General features: G+C 41.7%; 1 protein-coding gene across 1 annotated transcript in view; it reads left to right on the top strand.

The window, feature by feature from the left end:
* Positions 1-25,949, top strand: part of MYOF (myoferlin) — a 177,463-nt gene that overhangs the window by 100,862 nt on the left and 50,652 nt on the right. Inside the window, exons 21-32 of the mRNA XM_011934357.1 lie at positions 473-650; positions 1,873-1,997; positions 4,403-4,509; positions 6,859-7,051; positions 8,675-8,830; positions 11,986-12,117; positions 15,162-15,325; positions 17,629-17,743; positions 20,153-20,258; positions 21,730-21,875; positions 24,842-25,015; positions 25,698-25,726. Coding sequence (XP_011789747.1) covers positions 473-650; positions 1,873-1,997; positions 4,403-4,509; positions 6,859-7,051; positions 8,675-8,830; positions 11,986-12,117; positions 15,162-15,325; positions 17,629-17,743; positions 20,153-20,258; positions 21,730-21,875; positions 24,842-25,015; positions 25,698-25,726 — 1,625 coding nt within the window. The remainder of the gene's footprint in view (positions 1-472; positions 651-1,872; positions 1,998-4,402; positions 4,510-6,858; positions 7,052-8,674; positions 8,831-11,985; positions 12,118-15,161; positions 15,326-17,628; positions 17,744-20,152; positions 20,259-21,729; positions 21,876-24,841; positions 25,016-25,697; positions 25,727-25,949) is intronic.

Below are 25,949 nucleotides of genomic sequence, written 5' to 3' on the forward strand. Positions count from 1 at the left end.
AGATGGGGTTTCACCGTGTTGGCCAGGATGGTCTTGAACTCCTGACCTCAACTGATCCACTCACCTCGGGCTCCCAAAGTGCTGGGATTACAGGCATGAGCCACTGCGCCCAGCCCAAAAAAATACTCTTTTGTCATGGTTGCACATATGGATCTATTTAAGTCTTTTTATGAACTTTCATTCTATTTTATGGATGTAACATAACTTGTTTAACAAGTGGCCTACTGAAAGATGTGTGTACTGTTTTCATTTTTTTCCCTCCATTTCAGTCAATGCCACAAGGGACATTCTAGTGCTTCTATCTTTGCTCACTTGTATGAGCGCAAGAGGAACTGCTGGGTCCAAGAACATTCTCCCCTGTCATTTAATTCAGCACTACTTATTAGGTTTAGAATTGCATCTGCTAGAAATCCACATATAAACAAGGACAAAAGGCCTTTCAGTGAACCTTATGTCTGCTCATACTTTATAGAAATACCAGCGAAGGCGGAAGTACAGCCTGTCTGCCGTGTTTCATTCGGCCACCATGTTGCAAGATGTTGGTGAGGCCATTCAGTTTGAAGTCAGCATTGGGAACTATGGCAACAAATTTGACACCACCTGTAAACCTTTGGCGTCAACAACTCAATACAGCCGTGCTGTATTTGATGGTAAGATTGGCACTAACCGTTCTCTCCTCTGCATGTTTACAGTGGGTGCACCACGGGACTGGAAGCAAGCACTGTCTTCCCTCTGGCACTGTTCTCCCCAGCCTATGGTTAGTGGAAAGGAAAAGGTTGAATGAGGAAGAGAGTATGGTTGGGGTTCAGGCACCTTAAAGAGTGACCAAACCCAAGAAATTGCAGGTCCCATTGCCAGAGGTTGAACCCCAATGCCACCCTCTCCCCAGCCAGCTTTAACATTAGTTTTGCCATGTAAGACCCCAAGGTAGCCATTGTGCTAAGTACTGAGCTCCCCAAAGCAGCTTCTACCCCTACAAAGCCCCAAATCTTTCTTAGGTGGAGTAGTTGAAATGAATGGGACTCTGGCTCAGATACTGGGAAACCATGCTTCTGATCTTCACTCTGTCACTCACCAGCCTGTGACCTTAACCGCATCACTGAATTCTAACCCTCAGTTTCTTTGTCTTCTCCGGAGTTGATGTGAGGATTAATTAGCTGTATTTGAACAAAGATGGGTGAGAAATGATTCCTGATTTTAAGGAGCTTACATTCTAGTCTATAAAAATAAATCATAATAGAAAGCAAAGTATGAGAATTTCCAATAAAACTGTCAACAAATTGAGAGTACAGAGAAGGGAGAGAGGAATACTGATCAAATTTCCCAACAGCATTGCCAGAGTTTTAACTTAATTTTTGTACAATCAGTTTTAAAATGTAAGACATCCTAGAAAATATCGGCTAATAATTCTTAATCACGGTAAGGCTCTAGTACCAAACCCTATGTAGCCAGCTAAAGCTTTCAAAGAACAGGAAATTCTTTCCTTTTGCCCACTTCCAACAAAAACATTTATTTAGAATAACAATTTTTAGGGACTAACATGTTCAGTCTAGCTTCCTGTGTTGTATTTTCTGCTGCCATGTTAGGAAACCATCTTTGATGTTCAGATGTGTGGCCCTGAATCACTAAACGATCCTGAGATTGCTGTGCTCTGTCTACTAGGGTGTCTCAGAGAAAATTTCAGAACAGACTGAATGAAAAAGAGCTTCCTGGTCTTCAATTGCTTAATTGAGTCAAATTAAAGCACCAGATCACCTCAAGCTATTCCCTAAGCCTGTGGATTAATCAGCAGCTCAGTCTGCGCATCTCTTTAATAAACATGCTGTCATTTTAAGTGTTCAGTGTTCATTGACCCCCAATGTTTTATCCCAGGGAACTACTATTATTACTTGCCTTGGGCCCACACCAAGCCAGTTGTTACCCTGACTTCATACTGGGAGGATATTAGTCATCGCCTGGATGCGGTGAACACTCTCCTAGTTATGGCAGAACGACTGGTAAGTTTCTCTTTTTCTGCATTTCCTTTTCACCAAGCAGGGTGAATTAGGTATTAGGATGCAGGCCAGGCCACTATAACACAAAACAGTGCTCAATACAGTGATCAATAAGGTATGAGCAATGTCTCTAGGAAAAGTGGAGGTAGATGGTCCTAAGTTAGTATGGAGGTTCAGTGGTACTGGGGACCCAGGCTCTTACCCCCGGGTTGCTCTGCCATCACTCAGTAGTTATCATTGTCTGCATGGTAGAGGCAACTCACTGCTACATCTGCCCTCCAGCCTGAGGGGAGCGGTGGTAAACAGTGGGGAGAAGATGACATCAGCCTTTCTCTTGAAGGGAAAGATGCAGAAGTCATACTCCTAATTTCTACTCACTTTCTACTGGCCAGAATCCAGTCATACAGCCACATGTGACTCCAAGGAAGGTGGAAAATGTAATCTTATGCCTGGGCAGGCATATGCCCAGATAAAAATTTTTTTTACTGTGGAAGAGGGGAGGATGAAAAAGGTAGGAGTGGGGGTGGAATAGGAACTCATAGTTTCTGCCTTAATTTTTGTGTGGAGAATGGTTCATTCCAATAGCAATATAAAACTCTGAGAACTTTGCAGTGGAAATCTCCACTGCAGGAAGAGGTAGCTTAGAGGAACCAATGTCTGACACATTCCATTCTTGCTGCAGACTAGAGGAACTTCTTTTGTTTGGAGGTTGGGGATTTCCTTTGGTGCAAACTGCATATATATGATATCTGTGATTATTCGTCTAGTTGACATTGGTCAACTAGATTGGCGAGGAGAAGGGGATATGTTTGGGATATTTCTAATTAAGCAAAAATACTAAGTTACTTGGCCAGGTGCAGTGGCTCAGCCAGTAATCCCAGCACTTTGGGAGACCAAGGTGGGCAATCATTTGAGGTCAGGAGGCAGAGACCAGCCTGGTCAGCATGGTGAAACCCTATCTCTACTAAAAATACAAAAGAAATTACCTGGGCATGGTGATGTGAGCCTGTAATCCCAGCTACTAGGGAGGCTTAGACAGGAGAATCGCTTGAACCCGGGAGACGAAGGTTGCAGTGAGCCAAGAGGGCGCCATTACACTCCAGCCTGGACAGAGTGAGACTCTGTCTAAAAATATATACATATACACCAAGTTACTCCTGTCAGGTAGTGATAAAATCCATCTGGCTTTGGTGTTTTGGTTTCCAAATTATGTTAATATTAATTTTTTAAAGATCTAATCTCTACCAGGGCTGGACCAAAACATATGGGGTTTTAGGAGTATACTTGATCTAAAACTCTATGGCAAAATGTGGAATATTTTACATTATAAAGGCAATCTGGGAGGATAACTATAGGTTTAAAATGACTTAATCATAACTGTCCCTAAAATAAAGTTGCAGTTGATAGGCAGTGTACATCTCAAAGGCATTGGTGGAGAATTAGTTGCACCTGTGTTCTAACTGCGTTTGAGATGCTCTTCAGCAGTTTTCACCCTGGTTCTTCTTATCAGCTCCCTCCACTGACCAAGCTGCCTAATGCAGACAGGACGGTGGCTTTCCCTATCCCCTGATTGAGATTTTTGATATTCATGGTAGGCTCTTCTTCAGTTTCTCTGTTGGCAGGTGCTCAATGGGATAGAACCACATGTTCTGAGCTTATCTCGTACTTTCTCTGCCCCAGTCCGTAAATCGCCATTTCTCCAAGCAACTGTTTCCTTTGAGTGGGGAATAGCATTTTAGAAACAAGATCTGGGTACTAGAGTGCTCACTACTACTGAAATATCATTGCTTCTAGGCCTTCTTGGCAAACGAATTTGCACACACACACATGTCTATTTATTTCTATATCTATCAATATATTAAAAGCCATGACTTCATAAAGATACTTCCAATTCCAGTCCAGTACCATGAGGTTTATTCTAGTCCTCTGTGTTTCTGTATCTCTAACTTTCTTCTCCAGCAGTGAGAAATCTGGCCTTTGTTATCCTCAATATATTTGCTCCTTGGTTCAATCCTAAAATCTGTAGGTAAACCACTGTGAAAAATAAGCCTACTAATTAGAGTTCAATATGTTTATGGGTTTGTTTTTTTTATTTTTATTTTTTGTTTTTTGGGTTTTTTTTTTTTTTTGCCTTTTAACAAAGAGTACATGGTCAAAATACTGTGTTCCAAAACATACTTGGGTTAGTTTAGTGTAATTATGTTATTCATCTGAAATGGAATTAGGTCTGTTTTATTTCTGGTTATATTCCACTTTAGGGTTCCCTCTCCTATCTTTGCTGGTTTCGTTTTATTTGGTTTTTGAATATGTAACAATATTTACATGATTTCAAAGGTTAAACTATATGAAAAGGTATAATGGCATAATAAACAATTATCAATTATTTCCTCTCTTTTCAAATTCTTCAGCAAACAAATATAGAGGCTCTAAAATCAGGGATACAAGGTAAAATTCCTGCAAACCAGCTGGCTGAATTGTGGCTGAAGCTGATAGATGAAGTTATAGAAGACACGAGGTACAGTGATCTTACACCTATCTCAGAATTTTTATCCAGGCTCTCCTCCCTGAAATTCTAAGACTGTAAAGCCTGAGGAATTGTTTCTAATGTTTGTCTAAGAAGTGATTTTGAATTGTTCAAACTTCGTAAAAAGCCCTCACTGGGAGGAGTGCCTGAATCACCACCAGGAAAAGCTCCACTTTCTGATTTGGTGCCAGTTCTAAAGTAGCCTAGGGAGGCTGAGTCCCCACTCCCGGAAGCACATCCCAGGCAGCCTCAGGCAAGGGATGGGGAGGGGAGGAAGAAGCAAGCCTGAGCCTCTGCTTCTCATCAACCCAAGGATGACCCCCACCCTGGAGAAGGGTGACTTCTGGCTTCTACGGAGAATGGAATCTGGGGGTGGAGCATCGATTTTGCCATTCAGAACAATATCTCTAATTCATAAACATATTTTTAGAAACTGCCTTTTTACTTGCTCTTTTACTGAATGCCTATTGAACACTGTGGCCACGCCTCTGTTAGGCAAAACCAGTAGATTTGACTTGAACCAGCGGACCCTTCATAACCGATGAGGGGAAACAGCTTAGATCTTTTAGCATATGGAAATCAAAGGGGGAAGTGATTCGTTACAAACTCATTTAAAATATTGGTTAATAAAGCAGTGGACAGGGAAGTTCTGAAAGAAAAGCATATTGAATGCTTTCCACAAGCAAAAAGGCCTTTATTCCCCCACGCTGGGCTAACGCCCTAAGTCACCCTGTCTTCTTGTGCCTCCTAGTGGTAAAGCCGGTAATTGAAACGCAACCCAAATCAAAGTACTGCTGGAGCGCTTGTTTAAATTCTGAATGTTAGAGCTGGGTCCTAAGGGATCATGTCCTTCAGTCTCCTTATCTTGTAAATGAGAAAACAGAGGACCAAAGAGGTGAAATGACATATCTGATGCCCAGAGCTAGGTCTGACAACTCAAGCCCCTCTTCCTGCCACATCTTTCACAGTCAACATCTATTTGTCCAAGGCCCCAAGTGTAACTTTTGAACTAACAGCTTCCAGATATCTTTTTGCCTCAAAGTCTCACTCTGGGCAATTAACCTTTCAAGTGCAATGCCATAGTTATTTATGAAACCAAACAGAAATATTTGGTAATAACTTTCATGGAGAAAATGTCTGTGAATTTTAAGATTTACAGTCATCTATTTATACTTCTGATATGAGCTGTTTTTGAGGAATCAAATTGGAATCTTTTTAAACTTTATGTAACAGGAAATTCAGTGTTTAAAGGAAGTCATTCTAGGATTTTCTTCACTGAAGAAGCTGGGTGAAATTCAAGTGAGTGGAAATTCTAGGTAGGGACACTGTGAATAGAGCTTCCTGAACCTGGTGAAAACCTCACCCTGTGTCCACCAGATGCCATGGTGAGAGGGAAGGCCTGGCAGCAGAAGGCTAATTCTGGCCCTAGCTCAGCCGTTCTCAGTAACTCTTGGGGGTCTCATCACAACACATCCAAGTTCTCATATTGAATGGAGGTTTGGCCTACATGGGTGGTTCATAAATCTTTCTGGAGTTCATGGGCCCCTTTGAGAATCTGATGAGATGATGATAAAGATGACAACAAGATGATGATGAGGATGGCAACGTTGTTTAGACTTTGCTACGCAACTGTTCTAAATGCTTTCCATACAGCAGCTCATTTCCTTCTCACAACAGCCCTAAAAAGTATGTCCCACATTTGAAAATAGGAGGACAAGGAAGTAAGTGACTGGTCAAGACAATAGAACTAGTAAAGAATGGAGCCACGCTTAGTGCCCAGGTTGTTGGCTCCAAAGCCTATGTTTATCATTACATCACACTACGTGTTGACACAGATAGACACAGTTTTCTTTATAAGTTCCAGAGTTTCACAGACCTTCTAAGACCCACCCACAGACTGCTTAGAGGCCCAGGATTCCCTAAGTTAAGTATGCTTCAGCTAAATGGTCTCTAAGCTCCCTTCCTCTTCCATCATTTTGGGGGTCTGTAAAATGATTATAGACAGCAAAAGAAGGGAAAGCCAGTTTCTCTCAGCTGCCACTGTTTCCATCTTCTTTCCAGTGACTCCTCGGGCCATAAGTTAAACCCTAAGGCCTAAAACAGCTTTTGGATTTTCATCTCCCTGTATTCCTTATGAACATTAAGAGACTGGCAGGTCTGCTCTGGCAATGCCAGATGCACTCAACTCCAGCGTAAACTAGGCAATGCTTTGTAGATTCAGTTAGGAGGTCGATGTGGTTTGCAAGATGGAAATCAAACATAAATGTATTTGACCATTCTGAAGCCTACAATTAGGTTATTCTTCAAATCCTCTCTTTCTTTTTTTCTTCCTTTTTCTAGATACACGTTGCCTCTCACAGAAGGAAAAGCCAACGTCACAGTTCTCGATACTCAGATCCGAAAGCTGCGATTCAGGTTTCTCTCCCAGATACATGAGGCGGCTGTGAGGATGAGGTCGGAAGCCACAGACGTGAAGTCCACACTGGCAGAAATTGAGGACTGGCTTGATAAATTAATGCAGCTGACTGAAGAGGTAGGACTTTTAAACTACACGAACGTCACCTGATATGGGAGAAGGGCTCTGCGAAATGGCACCAAGAATAGGGTGGTGGAAAGAGAATCTACTACATTATCTTGGATATTGAGCAGATCTGACAGATTGTAAAAATCAGTGAGTAACTGGGCTGAGGATGCTAGTGATGAATGTGATTGAAATCAGAGCAGGGGAATAATTTTGAGTTGGTGATCTTGGAAATGTCTTCAAAAGTGGACAAATCATTAGCGTTTTCATGGTACTGTTGGAGAATATTTTGAATGATCTTTGTAGTTCAGAAGATTAAAATGTCAGCTTTGGCTGGGGTTGGGAAGACCTGAATTTGAACCTTGCTTCTACCATGTATAACATTGGGCAAGTTATTCAACCTCTCTGACCCTCAGTTTCCCCATCTGTAAAATGGAGATAAACATAGCGCTTACTAGTTAGCTTTGTTGTGTGAAGATTTTAAAAAGATGGTGGGTGTAAAAATGTCCATTAATGATAGACTGGATTAAGAAAATGTGGCACATACACACCATGGAATACTATGCAGCCATTAAAAGGATGAGTTCATGTCCTTTGTAGGGACGTGGATGAAGCTGGAAACCATCATTCTCAGCAAACTATTACAAGGACAGAAAACCAAATACTGCATGTTCTCGCTCATAGGTGGGAATTGAACAATGAGAACATTTGGACATAGGGCGAGGAACATCATACACTGGGGCCTGTTGGGGGGTGGGAGACTGGGGGAGGGATAGCATTAAGAGAAATACCTAATGTAAATGACGAGTTGATGGGTACAGCAAACCAACATGGCACATGTATACCTATGTAACAAACCTGCACGTTGTGCACATGTACCCTAGAACTTAAAGTATATGTATGTGTATATGTGTGTGTGTGTGTGTGTGTGTGTGTGTGTGTGTGTGTGTGTGTATATACTTTAAATTCTCTTCCTGTCTCTCAGAAATCAGAGGGTTAGGTAGGTAGTCATATATTTGTTGGTAGAAATACACTTGAAAAAGCACACAGGATTATAGGTAATTTAATTTTCTACTTTGTATGCTTTGGTACTTTCACAGGGTTTTATAGTGGACTTAGGAGAAGCAATTTTTTATATCACTCTGTGCCAATAGGGACATTTGAATATCCAGCCCTGGAAGCTGGATTATCTCCTTTACAATCAGAAAAAAAGAGGTTTGAAAACAAAATTAATATTTCAGATTTGGCCAATATTGGATGGTGAGCCAGAGACCCTGTGTCCTGTAAAATATATGCAATTATAACCCTTTGACTGCCACTGGTAGCTTTCTTCAAATGATGCTTGAGATAAGATGGAATATTTTCTAAGATACCTCCCAGAGACGAGTAGGAGGGGCTTTTGCTAGGTGAAGCTGTGCCTCTGCTTCTCACCCTTCCCTTTGGCCTGCCTCCCAGCCCTGCAAACTCACAGTGTGGTCCTAGAAGATGGGAGCTCAGGAATTTGAGACAGAGTCCTAACCACAGCATTTCTTTGCTAAATGAGTCCCCGAGGGTCCAGCCTGCAGGGTCTTCAGTCCCTCTCCATTTAGACTAACCATGACTGTGCTTCCTCTTCCACCCAATCCTCATGACCAGCCACAGAACAGCATGCCTGACATCATCATCTGGATGATTCGGGGAGAGAAGAGACTGGCCTATGCACGAATTCCTGCACATCAGGTCTTATACTCCACCAGTGGTGAGAATGCATCTGGAAAATACTGTGGGAAAACCCAAACCATCTTTCTGAAGGTACATGTCTTCACTGTGTCACGTGAAACACACTAAATGCAAAAGCTGTATTCCTGAGAAGGGGCTGCTTTATGTCATTTGCTAATCATTGAACGGTGAGGCTGTTTGGGATCAATTCCAGCCCATTCTTGTCCCTCCCTCTGGGGTGATGATTCTGAGAGTGTGATCTGAGGTTGGCTGGCTTTCAATCAAGGACACCTCCTTAGATGTCTTTGTGACGTTAATATAAACATGGCATTGTGCATGCTTTGCTTTCTGGCATGAATATTTCACTTCTAACGTCTCATGCAAGGCAGTGCCTTTCTTCCTTTCATTCTAGTGAATGTTGGGGAAAGAAAGAGAAAGCGGTAGAGCTGGTCCGTGGAATCTGTTGCTCTAACCAAATGAGCAATAGATTGAATCAATTTCAGTTTGATGAACCAAAGTGAACATTTTTGACAATTCGTAACTTTAGGGAAGATATTCTGAATATTTTTAGAGTCATAGCTCACTTAATTGCCTGACAAAAACCACGGGCCATCTCCTCCAGGGAAATGCACAATGCACGTGCAGCTAATATTTTGCATAGAATTTAGGAGCTTTATACAGCCCATAAGCCCATTCTAGGGTCCCGTATTAAGAACTCTGTGTGTGCATATGGGGAATCAAAGGTGAACCTAGGGCCGGAAACAAAGAAATCAGAATAGTTCCCATCCATATATTTTGACATCTTCTCTCTGGCCAACCCCAACTGGAGTTCTTTGGATTTGGGACACAGAAATAACAACTAAGAAGAGAAAAGGCAGAGTCAGGAGAGTGTTCTCTTCAAACAAGGAGATTCTGCTAACTTTTAATAAATTTACTCATTGCTCTTTAATCAGGAGGGTGTAAATAGAATCAGAGTGATGATCTTCTTTCAAGTGTCTCTTGGTAGAATAAATTTTACTTAAGATAGAACCACAATTATAATTGACCTCAGCAGTGGGTGGAAGCAAACTGATTAATAAATAAAACTTCACAGGGGGTGGGAGAGGAGACAAAGGCACCTTCTCTGTGTTAGGTTTTAGAAGTTAGTGGATAAACAGCAAAATGCTTTTAAGAGAATGTTTTATATATTTATTGATTTTGTTAACACTCATTACACAGTTTAGGGAGCTGTTTAACTCATGAGTTTTTTTGGTCTTGAGATCCCTTTATACTTTAGAAAAAAAAGATTGAAGACCCCAGAGAGCTTTGATTTATGTGGGTTATACCTATCAATATTTACTGTAATAGAAATCAAAACTGATACATTTTAAAAATATTTATTGATTTAACCATAATAATAACAAACCCATTACTAACATAAATTACATCAATTATGTATTTAAAATGTTAACATAATTGTTAACATAAACTATGTATTTTTACAAAATACATTTTGTGTAGTAAATCAGAAAGCAGAGTGAGACTATTTTACATTTTTGCAAACTTCTTTAATGTCTTGCTGAACAGAAACATAACTGGATTCTCTCATCTTCTTGTGCATTTAAGCTGATGGAATTAGTTACTTGGTTGAAGTATATGAAGAGGATCTGGCCTCACATAGATATGTAGTTGGAAAAGGGAGGAGTATTGTAATAACCTTTTCAGATAATTATGAATATTCATCTTTGATATAACACCAAACTCAAGTGGTAGCTTTTAAAAAGGTTAATTGCAATGTGAAACCTGAAACCATATCAATGAATTTTTCATACTCAGCTACATTAAAATCCTTGGTCTTTCTTGGACTTTGAATGACTCTTTTATTCATGCATGATTTTGTAACATAATGTACAATCATTTGGAAAATTCACGGAGTCATGTAGATCACTGAGTTATGACACATTTTATCAAACAATATTGAAAAAATCACACTTTAAAATCACATTTGTTAATATCACTTATCAGAAAGTCTTTGTGTGTTGGGAAGCTATCAAACTTACTGTTACAGATTCAAGTTTTCCGACACTCTATTATTTTACTTGAAAGCTTGAATTTTGTCATCACCAAAAATAAAGAGTTCTTTTCCTTGGAGTGAGAGGCTCCCTTTGTTTATGTTAAAAAAAAAAAAAAAATGCCTGCCCCATACTCAAATTGGAATAACCACGTTTACCTGTAAATTGCAGTTTTAAGTAAAAGTGATATTTCATTTTTCAAAAATCTAGTTCAACTTACAACTCAAAAAATTGCACAAGAGCTTTTTCTCAAGACAACCATCATATGCCAATATGCAGCAGAAGTGCTTCGCGTCTACTTCCCATGTCATCGCACAAAATATTAACAAGACATGTATTCAAGGGTCGAGATTTAATAAGATTGGTAATCTTGTCTGGGCACAGTGGTGCATGCCTGTCATCCCAGCACTTTGGGAGGCTGAGGTGGGCGGATCATTTGAGTTCAGGAGTTCAAGACCCAACTGGGCAACATGGCAAGACCCCCTGTCTCTACAAAAAGTACAAAAATTAGCCAGGCATGGTGGCATGCGTCTGTAATCCCAGCTACTCTGGCAGCTGGGGTGGGAGGATTGCTTGAGCCCGGGAGGTCAAGGGTGCAGTGAGCTGAGATTGAGCCACTGTACTCCAGCAACAGAGTGAGACTCTGTCTCAAAAAAAAATTAGTAATCTTGACTGCTTGATCAACAGAATCCTTTTATTTTTATGTTTTTGCATAGGGGAAAAGAAGGAAAAGATAATTCTTTAGTGAAACAGGACTTTTGTTTCTTTACTGAGATTGCAGTTATTATTACTATTACTTTTACTGTTACCACTAGGTCCAGTTTGGCAATCCTGCCTTGATTCCTGCTACAGTGCAGGAGTTTTTTCCACTGTTGCTTCTGCACCACCCGTGCAAGTGCCAATACAATAAAGAAGATAAATACCATGTTAGTGTTATTAGAAAAATTGTTTTGACCTTGTGGACCTCCTGAAAATGTCTCAGGGACCAGTAGGAATCTATGGATCACACTGAGATCTGCTTTAATTGTGATTTTAATCTTTGCTGTAGGGTCATCTGGAAATGTTTTAACTGAAGCAAACATAAAATTAGACTGGTGAGAGCAATGATTAGATGTTCGCTCTGCTTTTGGCTTTAACATAATGTCACAGTCCGTGCTGTGCCTAGTGTAACATCACATGCTATTGTTCATCTCACAGTATCCACAGGAGAAAAACAACGGGCCAAAGGTGCCTGTGGAGCTGCGGGTGAACATCTGGCTAGGCTTAAGTGCTGTGGAGAAGAAGTTTAACAGCTTCGCAGAAGGAACTTTCACCGTCTTTGCTGAAATGGTACCTTTAATAATTCACTATCTTTTCTTCTTTGGTCGGGGGAGGGATACTTTTACTTTTCACCTTTATGGAAAACATTTACATACCAAAAACGACCACAGCCCTCCTTACCATCCCCTAAAATCCCATCCAAGGGATCTTAACCTAAGGGGATAAGAGAAGATGCTCTTGAGATTTTATTGTCAACATCGGAACACACCATGGTGATGAACACTTTTGTGTGATAATTCCAAGAGATGACTTAGATGACTTCCACCGCAATGCTCCCAGCAGTACTGAAAATGGGTGCCTTTCTAGCTCTCCAAACTAGAACTCTGTAATAACCTTATTGGTGCCTGATGCTGGAACACTAAGTAGAGCGCGCACACACACACACACCAACCCAGGAGAGGGGACTCTTGAGATGTTCACATCTTGATAAGCTTACTTGGAGTAGAGGGTCTTAAAACCCCTGAAGACCCATTTCACACTTAAGGGAAGCCTCAGATAGGCTTGTCCAGGGGCAAAAAAAAAGCTGCCTGAATACCTCAAAAACAATAGAGATAATTTGTAAAACCTTCACTGAGCTTAAAATCCACCTAGTTAATGAAAATCTCATTACAATTAAACCAATGAAAACAATGTTCACAAACGTTTACAGCTAAAAGTAGAATTATTTTGATTTTTTTATACTATTTTTAACTCAAGTGCTTATTGACTTAAATTTACTAGATGTATTTGGTGGGTCTCTTCTGACAATTTTCAGATGAACGCTGCTCTACACATAGGCCTTCATGCTCAAATCAATGAGGAGAAGACTGTCATCATTTTAGCTCATCTAGAAATCTGTTCCTGCTACCCACTGCTATGCCTGGCAGCTGGTTCAGGACTGTGGCTCTGATCTGCTTGCTAGGCAAGACAACCCATGACCATCTTTTATTTTTGCTTTTTATTAATTCAACAGTTCCTGGCACATAATAGGTCCCACTACATGTTTATTGAACAAATAAATAAATGATGACAGTTTATCCTACTGTCCACCCAATCATTCATTCCTCCATCCATCCATCTGGCCATCGAAGCTTTTAGGGAGTGGTGGCTTCGTGCCAGGCACTGAGCCAGGTAGCCAGGTGCTGAAGATGATGAAGAAGCCGAGCCTTGTCCTCAAGGATCTCACAGTCTATTGCAATGATTGCAAAACTGGGTATCTTGTTAAGCATGCAGACTCCAGGGGCACCCTGGGGATTCTGATTCTGTAGCTTAGGTTAGGGATTAGCACCAGCGGTGATTCCAACATGGGGCGACAGTGGGGACCACTTTAAGAAACAGTGGAATGTGTGAGAAACACACAAACAAGCCCTCGCACTCAGGCTTGGAAGTGCTAGTGAAGATAGAGGGTGTGCTGGAGGCCACGAGGGAGGCCCTGAGTGGAGGATGTTGATGTCCAGCCAGCTGGATCGTGTGGAGTAGGGGCTTCATGGCATATATAAGGAGAAGCTCATTCCTGCCTTCCTGTAGGATTTCTTGGTATCCACTTGCCCTCCAGCTCTGTGGCTGGGTCTAAACCTGGAGAAAGCAGCCCTGGGCAATGATCGACCAGCCCAGGCCTTCCTTCCACTCTTTCCCATTTTCGGATCCTTTCCTGCATAGAGTGAAGCCTGAGTTTCAACTCATGTAGAGAGATGATCACCCATTTCTGTTGTTCTGTGTGACTCACCTGTGAGTACAAGCAGAGGCACATTAATAATAATAATGGAAATTTTATTGGCTCTTGCCTTCATGTGCTAATACTAGCACTTAATTTTCTACAAAATTTCCTCCCGAGATTTCTGGGAGTCTTTGAGGTGCTTCACATGTGCTTGCTCATGAGTACTTTTTTCTTACTGTCCTGCCTTAGTCCTGCTGACTAAAGCCACAGCCCTCAAAGCCACTTGAGGCTTCCATCTCCACTGCTGCTGAGACCCTCTTGTCCATGCCAAAGTCTTTGCCTGGATTTTACTAAAGCTGTGCTGGCTTCCAAGCAGAACAGCAGGAAGGTCTTGCTTTCCATTCTGTGTCCATGTCATGTGACCCCAAGCCCTAAGGTCCCTTAGGATAATAGTTCCTTTACTTTCTGCCTGAAGCGCATCTCCCCTCCAGGCTGAGAGCCAGTATCTGAGATAGGCACTACTGTGTCCTCTTGATTCCAATTTTCTAATCAGGCCCCCACTCAAATCTCCTCCTTTCTCCTTCAGCCAAAAACTTTCCTATGGCTTATGCAAATCCTCTCAGTGGATTCGTCAGCAGACAATTGGAAATTCTAGTTTGGATCCAAACAGGGACACCCACCACACTGGCAAATCTCTACCCTCTCCATGGTTGCCATGATGAAGAGCAGACCGTCATACATTTATAGATTCTAACTTGGAAAGGAATGCCTTAGAAGCCAGAGTCTGCCATTGCCATTCAGCCTGCCTCCCAGAGAGGCCTTGGTCTCCTCGCCACACTCCAGATGGAATTAAGGCTCATAACTTTTAGGTCCAATAAGGGCTGGGTACTAAAGGACCTTCATGTTTCAGATGGGTTTTTTGGTGGACTGCTTGGGAAAGGGCAACATGTTTCTACAGGGAAATGTGCCCCAAGTTCTCAGCAGTAGACTTACAAACAAATTTTATAAAATCTGCTCACTCATAAGCTGAGGACTTTCATAGGTATTTAAAAGATACGGTTCGCAGAACTATCTTGAGCCATTCAAAATTATAATAGAAACAATTAGGATGCTATATCGCTATTTAAAAAGCACGTTCACAATCATTTGCACGTTTAAACTCTGAACGACTCTATAGGAGAGGTAGCGTTATCCTCAGCTTTCAGATGAGAGCACTGAGTCTTAGAAAGGTGAATGATTTATCCAAAGTTGCATCATCAGTAACAGCTCAAATTAGGTCCATACCTTCTGAGCATAAGCTTTATTCTGTTTTCTGTGGTTGTCTAGCCTAAGTCCTCGATTAACTTGAAAATGTAGGTGCTAGCTTTATTTTTTGCTCTCTGATGGCATTTCTCCAATTTTATGTCTTTTTTAATAGTATGAAAATCAAGCTCTCATGTTTGGAAAATGGGGCACTTCTGGATTAGTAGGACGTCATAAGTTTTCTGATGTCACAGGAAAAATAAAACTCAAGAGGGAATTTTTTCTGCCTCCAAAAGGCTGGGAATGGGAAGGAGAGTGGATAGTTGATCCTGAAAGAAGGTAAGTTGTCCATTTTCTGAGTAAAAAGGATAGCAATGAGATCTTTCTCTAGAAATTGCTAAATATATTATATCTCCATCATCATTCTTGATAATATTTGTGTAGCACCCACTGAGCAAAACTAAGTCCATTGAAATTTATAGAAAGTTGAAAGATGTTCCACCATAAGACAGGCAAATATAAAAAGCACCTGGTAACTAACATTTTGAGAACTTACTATGCTTGACTGTGTCAGGCAGTGTGCTGGGCACTGGCATCATCTTATTTAATCTTTACTACAGCCCTACAAGGGAGGCAGTGGCAAGAAGGATCTGAGATTTGACGCTGCTTGCAAGCAAACAAGGTCTCCCGTGGCAGTTTCACAGATGCCGGCACATGACTCCTGGGTTAGAATAAAAGAACTTTATTGCCCACAGCAATAGCAACGCCAGAGTATCGATATTTGCTCGACTTCTTCATGCCCCAGTTCCCACAGAGTAACATGAAGAGGGCCAGATGACACTTGTACACACAGTGGATTGAGTTCTATGAGAGAACTCTAAGCTTAGGGGACTTGAATTTTTTGTAATGGGCAGTAAGCAGGCTGGCCCTTTGCTGTGCAGAGAGACACTATCTTAGTGTTCCCCATATAAACATCTTTGAGAAGATAGCCCATAACAAAGGTAGTCGGTGCCTGAGCTAGCAAGATGCGCAGAAACACAAGAGACTCGCAGAGAATTATCTCCCAACAAGTAGTAGTAGTATCTCCACTTCACAAATGAGGAAACTGAGATCTAGAGAGATTAAATAACTTGTCCAAAGGCACATAGCTTGTCAATGATACAGTGGGGCTAGAATCCAAGTCTAGCATGGGCACCAAAACCAGTACTCAAATATTATGCCAGAACGTCTGCAAGAAGCAGTAGGAGGTTCACTGTAAGTGGATGAATTCCATATATGTGAACTACATCTCAAAAGCTGTTATTAAAAAGAAAAAAATAGACAGTAGAAGGTGGTTAAAGATGGTTCCCTTGGAGTCTGGGGGACACTGTAGCCTGTTTTCTAAATGTTGCCAACAACATTAGAACCAGCATTCCCTCTTCTTGCCATCTTATGACAGCATCTTTGAGTTGGGAGGGAAGAAGCCTGTGAAGTTGAATTTTAAAGGCCTCCAACTAGAGTTTGGTCTCTCTGTTGTTCATTTCCTGTGATTGCATAGGCATTAGGGAGGGAGGGAGGGAAGTGAAAATACTGCTCTCTTAAGACTCAAACATGCTTGCTTGCTTGTAATTGCTTTCAATTCAGGCAGCTTGCTCTGGGTGGAGTTGGGGGAGATTAGTGAGGGGAGGGAAAATGGGGTTTGAATTGGCTGGAAGGAAGGAAGGTTAGTGAGGACAGGGAAAGGATAGGGAAATTGTGACAGAAAAAGCAGAAGGTCAAAGCATGTCAGGGCTGGATGGAATCCTAGAGGCAGCAGCCAGGGCTTTTACTCTCCTTTTTTGAGGCCCGGAGAAGTGATGCCCAATTTCTATAAATGATTGGGACTATTTGTTTTTTGATTCCTTTCCTGTGCTGGATTCTAGGGGAGAATACAGCAGAGAAAAGATGCAGAAACAATAAAGGAAAAACCCCTCATTTGAGTAGGTTACCTGGCAGAAGACTTGAGTCAAACTTGAAACCTCTGTAACTTTCCTCTGTGGGTTGTCCAAAGAATTCCAAATCCAAGAGGAAAATTAACATGGCAGAGGGTCAGTATGGATTTCCCAAACACCCAAATGGAGTTTGGAGTCTTAAATGACCTGGTTTGGCTGTCTACCTAGGAACTCTCCAGAAAACTTAAACTCCTCCCTTCAGTTTGTGTTAGCAAGCCACATTTGGCTTCATGAGACTGTCTCCACTCTATTTTCAAAAATAGCGGGGACAGCTCCCTTTTCTTTTGAACTGTTAGCCAAGAGTTTCATTGAGAAAAAGCTGAGCAGCCCCGGACTGAAACAGAAACATGGAAGGCTCTGTCTGTGGTCTCTGTAAGAAGCTGCCCACAATGCTGTTTTCCCAGACCCCATTCTCGTTACTGAGAAGGAGCAACCTTGCTAATTTGAAGAGTTCTCTATGATTTAGGTCACATTGTTCCAGCAGGCCCTTTCTTCAAAGGAATGTCAAAAGCGATTAGTACAAAGAGGAATTTGGAGACAGAACCAACAGGGGTAAAGTGAGGAGGGAAGTGGTACCACTCCCAGGGTGTAGATGCTTCCTGAGTGTTGGCAATCGCTGAGGCTGCCAGTTACCCGGTCTCCTTGGGTAACTCGAGCCCTCCCCGCCCGCAGCTTGCTGACTGAAGCAGATGCGGGTCACACAGAGTTCACTGATGAAGTCTATCAGAACGAGAGCCGCTACCCCGGGGGAGATTGGAAGCCAGCCGAGGACACCTACACCGATGCGGTGAGTGGCCTGCTCTGGAAAGAAACTCTCACCTGTCACCTCTGATCGTGATCTGCGGGGAACCCAGCAGCCACCTGGCTTGGGCTTTACCCTCTCCTCTGCTCCATCTTATGTTCTGAGGAGTCTTCCACTTATAGCTTAAGCCACATAAGTGCCACAATAAGTATTTTCTTTAGAATAGAAATGAGGCCTATTTAACTAGATGTTGAAACATGATATAATTTGGATTGTGCAAACTTTTTAGGTAAATTTTTATTATTATCTAACTAGGGTTTTGTTGTTGTTGTTTGAGGGTTTTTTGAGATGGGCTCTTTCTGTTTCCCAGGCTGGAGCGTAGTGGTGCAATCATAGCTCACTCTAACCTCAAATTCGTGGGCTCAAGCAGTCCTCCTGCCTCAGCCTCCCCGGTAGCTGGGACTACAGGGACATGCCGCCATGCCAGAGTAACTTTTTATTTTTTTGTAGAAATGGGTTCTTATTATGTTGCCCGTGCTGGTCTTGAATTCCTAGCTTCAAGCAATCCTCCAGCCTCAGCTTCACAAAGTGCTGGGATTACAGGCATGAGACACCAAGCTTGGCCTAGTTTTTAATATTGTAACAAATGAAATGTTTCTGTCTTTAAAAAATCCAAGCAGCGTTAAAGGAAATCAAAAGTAATTCTTCTCCCCAATCCATATTCCACTCCCCGAAGATAACCACTGATGTCTGTTTTCTGTTCATAAGCAAGTATATAACGTCCTCTTTCCCTGCCTAATTAGAATTGTGTTGTACACACAGTTTCATAGCTTGTATTTTTCACATAATAACGTATCTTGGACATTTTTTATATCAATGCATATAGATCTATGAGCTTTTAAAAAATGGCTGCAGAATGTTTTATTATATGTACCTACTCTAATTCATTTAATTCCCTCTTTCTGGGCATTTAGGTGCTTTTGGTTTTGAGTTTTTGGTTTTTATAAGCAATGTAACAGTGAACATCCTTAAACATACATTTTTGTATGTTTATGAAAGTTTATCTGCAGGGAAGATCCTTGCATTTAGTCTAGGTTTCAATGCATATAAAATTTTGCTAAAATTTTATAACCTTCAAAAAGCTTTTATAAATTCATATTTTCAACAAAAATATGAGAAGCCTGTTTGCCTAAACATTCACCATCCATCCCACTTTATAACATTTGCCACACATTATAAGTAGTATCCTGTTGTTATTTCAATTTTCACTATCTTAGTGAAGCTGAGTATTTTTTCATGTTTATGGGCCACCTTTTTTTCCTTTGCTTAGGAACTTTCTTTTCATAATTCTCTTCAGTTTTATGCAAACTTAAGTCAATATTTTACATAAATTTTGCTCAATTGTGTATGATTAACATTATGAACCTCCAGTAGCATTTCCCTGTACTCAAAAACATGTGTCTGCCAGGTGTGGTGGGTCACATCTGTAATCCCAGCACTTTGGGAGGCTGAGGTGGGTGGATCACTGAAAGTCAGGAGTTTGAGACCAGCCTGGCCAACATAATGAAACCCCATCTATACTAAAAATACAAAAAGTAGCCAGGTGTGGTGGCGGGTGCCTGTAATCCCGGCTACTTGGGAGGCTGAGGTGGGAGAATCGTTTGAATCTGGGGAGGGAGGTTGCAGTGACTTGAGATCGTGCCACTGCACTCCAGCTTGTGTAACAGAGAAAAACTCTGTCTCAAAAAAAAAAAAAACAGGGCCGGGCACGGTGGCTCACGCCTGTAATCCCAGCACTTTGGGAGGCCTAGGCGGGCAGATCACGAGGTCAGGAGATTGAGACTATCCTGGCTAACATGGTGAAACCCCGTCTCCACTAAAAATACAAAAAATTAGCTGGGCATGGTGGTGGGCGCCTGTAGTCTCAGCTACTCAGGAGGTTGAGGCAGGAGAATGGTGTGAACCCGGGAGGCAGAGCTTCCAGTGAGCCGAGATTGGGCCACTGCACTCCAGCCTGGGCGACAGAGTGAGACTCCATCTCAAAACAAACAAACAAACAAACAACCATGTGTCTTTAATGTTTTACCCATTCTCTGATGGGTTCTTTCCCATGCAATCCCTCATAAAGAGAGTTGCACCATTTCATAATATTAAGTTGAACCATAAGAAATTGCTGAGATTCACCCACTTTAACCTACAAAAACAGCAATTTCACGTGATTGAACCTAATACTATTCCCTAATAGTAAAAACAAAAGGTAGTTTAAACTAATTATTATTTAGCAATTGTGAATAAATAAAGATTAGAGATTTTTCTTAGTGAAATGGATCTCTAAGATGGTATCTAAGTAAAGGTGTGAATGCCATAGTTAAGTGAGGAACTATATCGGACCCTTTGCATCTTACTGACATTATGGCTTACCTCTCTTCTTTGTTTTTATTTTTGTTTTGTAAGAACGGCGACAAAGCAGCATCGCCCAGCGAGTTGACTTGTCCTCTAGGTTGGGAATGGGAAGATGATGCATGGTCTTATGACATAAATAGAGCGGTGGATGAGAAAGGTAAAATTGTACATCTGTGACCTGATCAGGGCTCTGCAGCAGGGCCTTGGTTAATCAGGGTAAAGGTTCCTTGGGAGAGAGGGGCCTCACTTTGGTCTACAGCAGGAGTCCCCAGCTCCCCGGGCCACAGACCGGTACCAGTTCATGGCCTGTTAGGAACAGGGCTGCACAGCAGGAGGTGAGTGGCAGGCAAGGGAGCCTTACCATCTGAGCTCCGCCTCCTGTCAAATATGCGGCAGCATTAGATTCTCCTAAGAGTGAAAACTCTATTGTGAACCACACGTGACAGGGGTCTAGGTTGCATGCTCCTTGTGGGAATCTAGCCATCCTCCCCTACCCCACAACCCTGTCCATAGAAAAATTGTCTCCCAGGGAACTGGTCCTTGGTGCAAGAAAGGTTGGGGACTGCTGGTCTGTGGCATCTGGGTCATGTGGCACCATCTGTGACTAATCAAATGTAGAATCCAAGGGACAGGCAAGTGTATGGACAAGTGCTAAGTGGGCAGGGGTGAAAAACATCAGGTGATGGGGCCAACTGGGTGGGTTTTGAGATGCTTGGGGATCCAGGATGAGAATTTGGGAGGGAGCTGGAGTCAAGATTTTCTCTATTCTAACCACACCCCATAACCTCCCTGGGAACATCACATTCAGGGCCCCCCGACTCAGAAAAGAGAACTGTAAACTACCCTTAAAGTCGTCCTATGCAGCAATGATGCAGACTATTGATACAGCTTCTGGTGTGTGTCTTTTTCTGAACCATAATTAAAGTTAAGTGAACAATAGCATTTGGAATTATCAAAAGAGAAAATCTGATTCATTTCTTTCTTTATGCATGGTGCATAGAACTGGCATTGACCCAGAAGATTTCAAATCGATTATAAGCTCTTCGCTGATCCCAATGCACACACCAGATCTTAGAATAATCATTAGCATTTGACTGGGCAATAACTGTGGGCTAAGTATGGCCCTAAAGCTTTGCATATGTTATTTTGATAGTGTTAAAATACTGTAACCCTATCAAAAGGTGTATTTTATCTTTACAGTGGGGAAATTGGGCCATAGGCGGGTTTACCAACTTGCTGGAAACTTATTTAGTTAACAGGCAACATGTGGCGATGCTAGGATTTGAACCCAGGCTGTGCAACTGCACAGTCCACACGCATACCTGGTGTTTCTTCCTGCCTCTTGAACTGTGCTTTATTCTTAAGTGCACTCAATTACCGTGAATGACTGGAAGCCTAAAAGTGGGGGAGAACATGGTCACCAAGGAAGCATTTTGAGGAGCTGAATGGGAATGAGGCTGTATTCTGTTTGGCTGAATATCCCAGCAAAGTGAAAACAGCCACGCATTCGGTCACGATAGTACAGAATATTTGGGGGCAGGGAGAGTGACCGAGTGTTTCCTGGAGGTTTATTTGGTGATCTGGCAAATGCATCTCTTTTGGGTAACCATTCACAAACTGTGTTCCAGGCTGGGAATATGGAATCACCATTCCTCCTGATCATAAGCCCAAATCCTGGGTTGCAGCGGAGAAAATGTACCACACTCATAGACGGCGAAGGCTGGTCCGAAAACGCAAGAAAGATTTAACACAGACTTCTTCAAGCACTGCAAGGGTAAGAGAAGCAAGGGAAGGGAGCTGGACTGGGGAGCTCTGCCCTCCTGACCACAAAGTCCCAACTAACTAGCCATTTCTGCAGAAACTACTTGCAAATCCAGAGCCTAATACTGCACTCAGGGGTTCTCAAAGTGAGTCCACCCCAGCCAGCAATATCATCATCACCTGGGAATTTATTAGAACTGTCCCACCCCGAACCTACTGATTTAGAAATCCTGGGGGTGGGCCCAGCCAGCTGTAGTTCAGTAAACCATCCAGGTGATTCCCAGGCAGGCTAAATGTTGAGAACTGCTACAAAGGTGTTAAAAGAAACAGAAACTATTTTGGCAGCATAGTATAGTAGCAGTAATAGCTCAGGACTTGGAACAAGATGTGTAAAGATTCAAACCCTGAATTCCCTTTCTTTCTCATCTGCAAAATGGGAATAATATCTATACCTTTTAATGAGGGTATTGTAAGCTTTAAATGGAATAGTAATAAATAGAACAATAACACTCATAATAATAAGTGGCAGGTATAGAAGTGGCCTTCTCTAATGCTAGGTACTGAATATGCATCATCTATAGTCTGTAAGGTTTGGATTTTATGCCCATTTTACAGATAACGCTCACAGAGTTTAAATAGACTTGCTGTAGGCCAAGTGTTTAGTAAGAGACAAAGCTGGTGTTGGAACCCAGGCTAAGCTAAGTCCAAACAGGAACTCTCTCTATTCCACAGAATGGGTAACTCTGGTAGGTACTATGACATTATTTTTATTAGATGGTGAGCTTCTGGAAGCAAAAATTGAGCCATAGTCATCTTTGTATCCTCCTTGCTAACTCAGAAATGTACTCCCAGTAAATAATCTAGTCAAATAAATGAGCTAATGAATGAATGAGTCTTTTTTTTTTTTTAATTTAAGTTCCAAGATACATGTGTAGGACATGCAGGTTTGTTACACAGGTAAATGTGTGCTATGGTGGTTTGCTGCACCTATCAACCTATCTCCTAGATATTAAACCCAGCATGCAGTAACTATTTATCCTGATTCTCTCCCTCCCTCCACTCCCCGGCCCCAGTGTGTGATGTTCCCCTCCCGGTGTCCATGTGTTCTCATTGTTCAGCTCCCATCTATAAGTGAGAACATGTGTTTGGTTTTCTGTTCCTCTGTTAGTTTGCTGAGGATAATGGTTTCCAGCTCCATCCATGTCCCTGCAAAGGACATGATCTCATTCCTTTTTATGTCTGCATAGCATTCCGTGGTGTGTATGTACCACATTTTCTTTATCCAGTCCATCATTGATGGACATTTGGGTTGATTCCATGTCTTTGCTATTGCGAAGAGTGCTGCAGTGAAAATACATGTGCATGTATCTTTATAATAGAATGATTTATATTCCTCTGGGTATATACCCAGTAATGGGATTGCTAGGTCAAATGGCATTTCCGGTTCTAGGTCTTTGAAGAATCGTCACACTGTCTTCCACAATGGTGGAACTAATTTACTCTCCCACCGACAGTGTAAAAGCGTTCCTGTTTCTCCACAGCCTCCCCAGCATCTGTTGTTTCTTGACCTTTTAATCTCTATTCTGACGAGTGTGAGATGGTATCTCATTGTGGTTTTGATTTGCATTTCTCTAGTGATCAGTGATGTTGAGCTTTTTTTCATATGTGTATTGGCCACAGAAATGTCTTCTTTTGAGAATTGTCTGTTCATGTCCTTTGCCCACTTTTTAATGAGGTTTTTTTTTTGTAAATTTGCTTAAATTCCTTGTGGATTCTGGATATTAGACCTTTGTCAGATGGATAGATTGCAAACATTTTCTCCCATTCTGTAGGTTTTCTGTTCACTCTGATGATAGTTTCTTTTGCTGTGTAGAAACTCCTTAGTTTAATGGATATCTCTTTATTGTTTAATTATCCCAGGCTGATGGGGTGAGAAGTTTCTGAAGGTGCTTGAACCCTCTCCTTCCACACGAGGGCACCAAGTTGAAGTGGGAAGAACACTGACCCACTAGTTAGAAGGCTGAGGATATGGCCCGGCTCTACTAAGGAGTATTTCTGAGAATTTGATCATGTTTCCTAACCTGCCTTACTCTTGGCTATGTGAAAATTTTCACTGCTACTATTTATGTTACTAGAGGTTCAGGTACAAGATTATGCTTAACCTGCATTTCACATTTATTCAAAGTGAAAAAAATAGCCCCAACAATAATTACCCACATGGAGCTCTCATTTCTCAGATCTGAAATATTATTCCATATTATTTTACATTTATTAAATCCAGTCATACTTTTAAGATATTTAAATCAAATTTCTGCCGTGAAAATGTCAGCTGTGTGAAAGCAAAGACCCTATCCCTTCTTCACTGCGTCCTCAGCCCCGACACGATCCCTGTCACATAGTAGGCACTCATATTTGTTGAATGAATAGAATATAACATTGAAAACTGATACCACTGGTAAATCAGTTTTTAAGCTAAAAAGTACCGCATGAATGTATTAGTTATTACAGAAATAACATATTCTGATCTATCACTTAATTATTAGTTATGGCAGCTATTAGCTCAGGTAAGCTAATTTAAACCTGGGAGGGGGCATTTGATTTTTGTCCTACATATGTAAAATGGAGATACTAATGTTTTACAAACTATATCACAATAGCAACATTTTTATGAACTAATGAAGTGAGAAAACAGAAAGCACTCTGGGAAAGAATCCACTTGCTTCACCCACCCCCAAATCAGGTATGCCCACAACTGTGCTGTCATTGTCTGGTTATCTCTCCGCACTACCGCAGTCCATCAGCTCTGCAAGGCAGAGGTCCTGTCTGGGTGTTTTCTTTTCTGTATTTCAGGCTGTAGCTCAGTACCTGGCACAGAGTAGATTTTGAATACTGTGTATCTGTTGATTGATCAAATAACCTGTTTTATCAATAAAAGGAATATCATCATCATCATCATCAACATGTTTACTTCTGTTTTAGGCCATGGAGGAATTGGAAGACCAAGAGGGCTGGGAATATGCTTCTTTAATTGGCTGGAAATTTCACTGGAAACAACGTAGTTCAGATACCTTCCGCCGCAGACGCTGGAGGAGAAAAATGGCTCCTTCAGAAACACATGGTGCAGCTGCCATCTTTAAACTTGAAGGTGCTCTTGTAAGTACCGGGTTGCCAGAGCGCAGATCATATTGGTATAGAGAAAATATATGAGTGTTGGATACAGCACTGCCAACTCCATAGAGGTCCCTGTAACCCTGGTACTATAAGATGGCAAATATTCACAGGTTGAGGGAAAGCCACTCATCCTGGGTGCTCAATACCTCATGTAGAACGGATAGACCATTAACACAGGAGTGTTCTAAGAAATACTGCTGTCGACACACCTGTTTGACCTAGCATTTTCCAAATGTGTCTGTTCCAGGATGCTTGTTTCAGGTAACATCTATTCACATCCCAGGCACAAGTTCCTTGAATCATATCTGGGAAACTGCAACTGTTCAACAAAATGTTTATACATATATTCATAAAGATACAGATGTGAAGGGGAGGAAGTCAGAAAGCTAGCTCACAAAATTAGAGAGCAATACGGAAGCACATATGGAAGCACAGTAAAGAAGTCAGCGGGGAAAAGCAGGCAGGTGGAAGGAAGGAATAGAGAATGGCAGGGGGTGATCTAAAACAATAGGGTGGTCAGGAGCCATTTCTCAATAGCCTATTTTTGTATGTCTGCACTCTGACCCCACAGTATTCTGCTACTGCTGCTCTTTCTCTTCCTTATCCCATCCTTTTACTCCCTATTTATCCCCTACATTTTTCCTTTTTTTTCCCTTTCTTTCAGCAGCAGGGTTTGGCAAACCTGGACTCGAGGTAGGAGGGCTGGCTCCCACTTCCTGCTCGGCTGCTTTCCAGCTAAGCGACTTCAGGGAAGTCACTTGCTATCCTGGGACTTACTCATCTTTTTAAAAAATGGGGTGTTTGCACAATAACATCTTTTAAAAGCTAGTATTCCATTGGTTTGGTTTGTGATTCTTTTTTTTTTTTTTTTTTTTTTTTCAGTCTTGCTCTGTTGCCCAGGCTGGAGTGCAGTGGC

This window comes from Colobus angolensis, unplaced genomic scaffold (genome assembly GCF_000951035.1).
Source record: "Colobus angolensis palliatus isolate OR3802 unplaced genomic scaffold, Cang.pa_1.0 Scaffold134, whole genome shotgun sequence".
Classification (NCBI taxonomy): Eukaryota; Metazoa; Chordata; class Mammalia; order Primates; family Cercopithecidae; genus Colobus; species Colobus angolensis.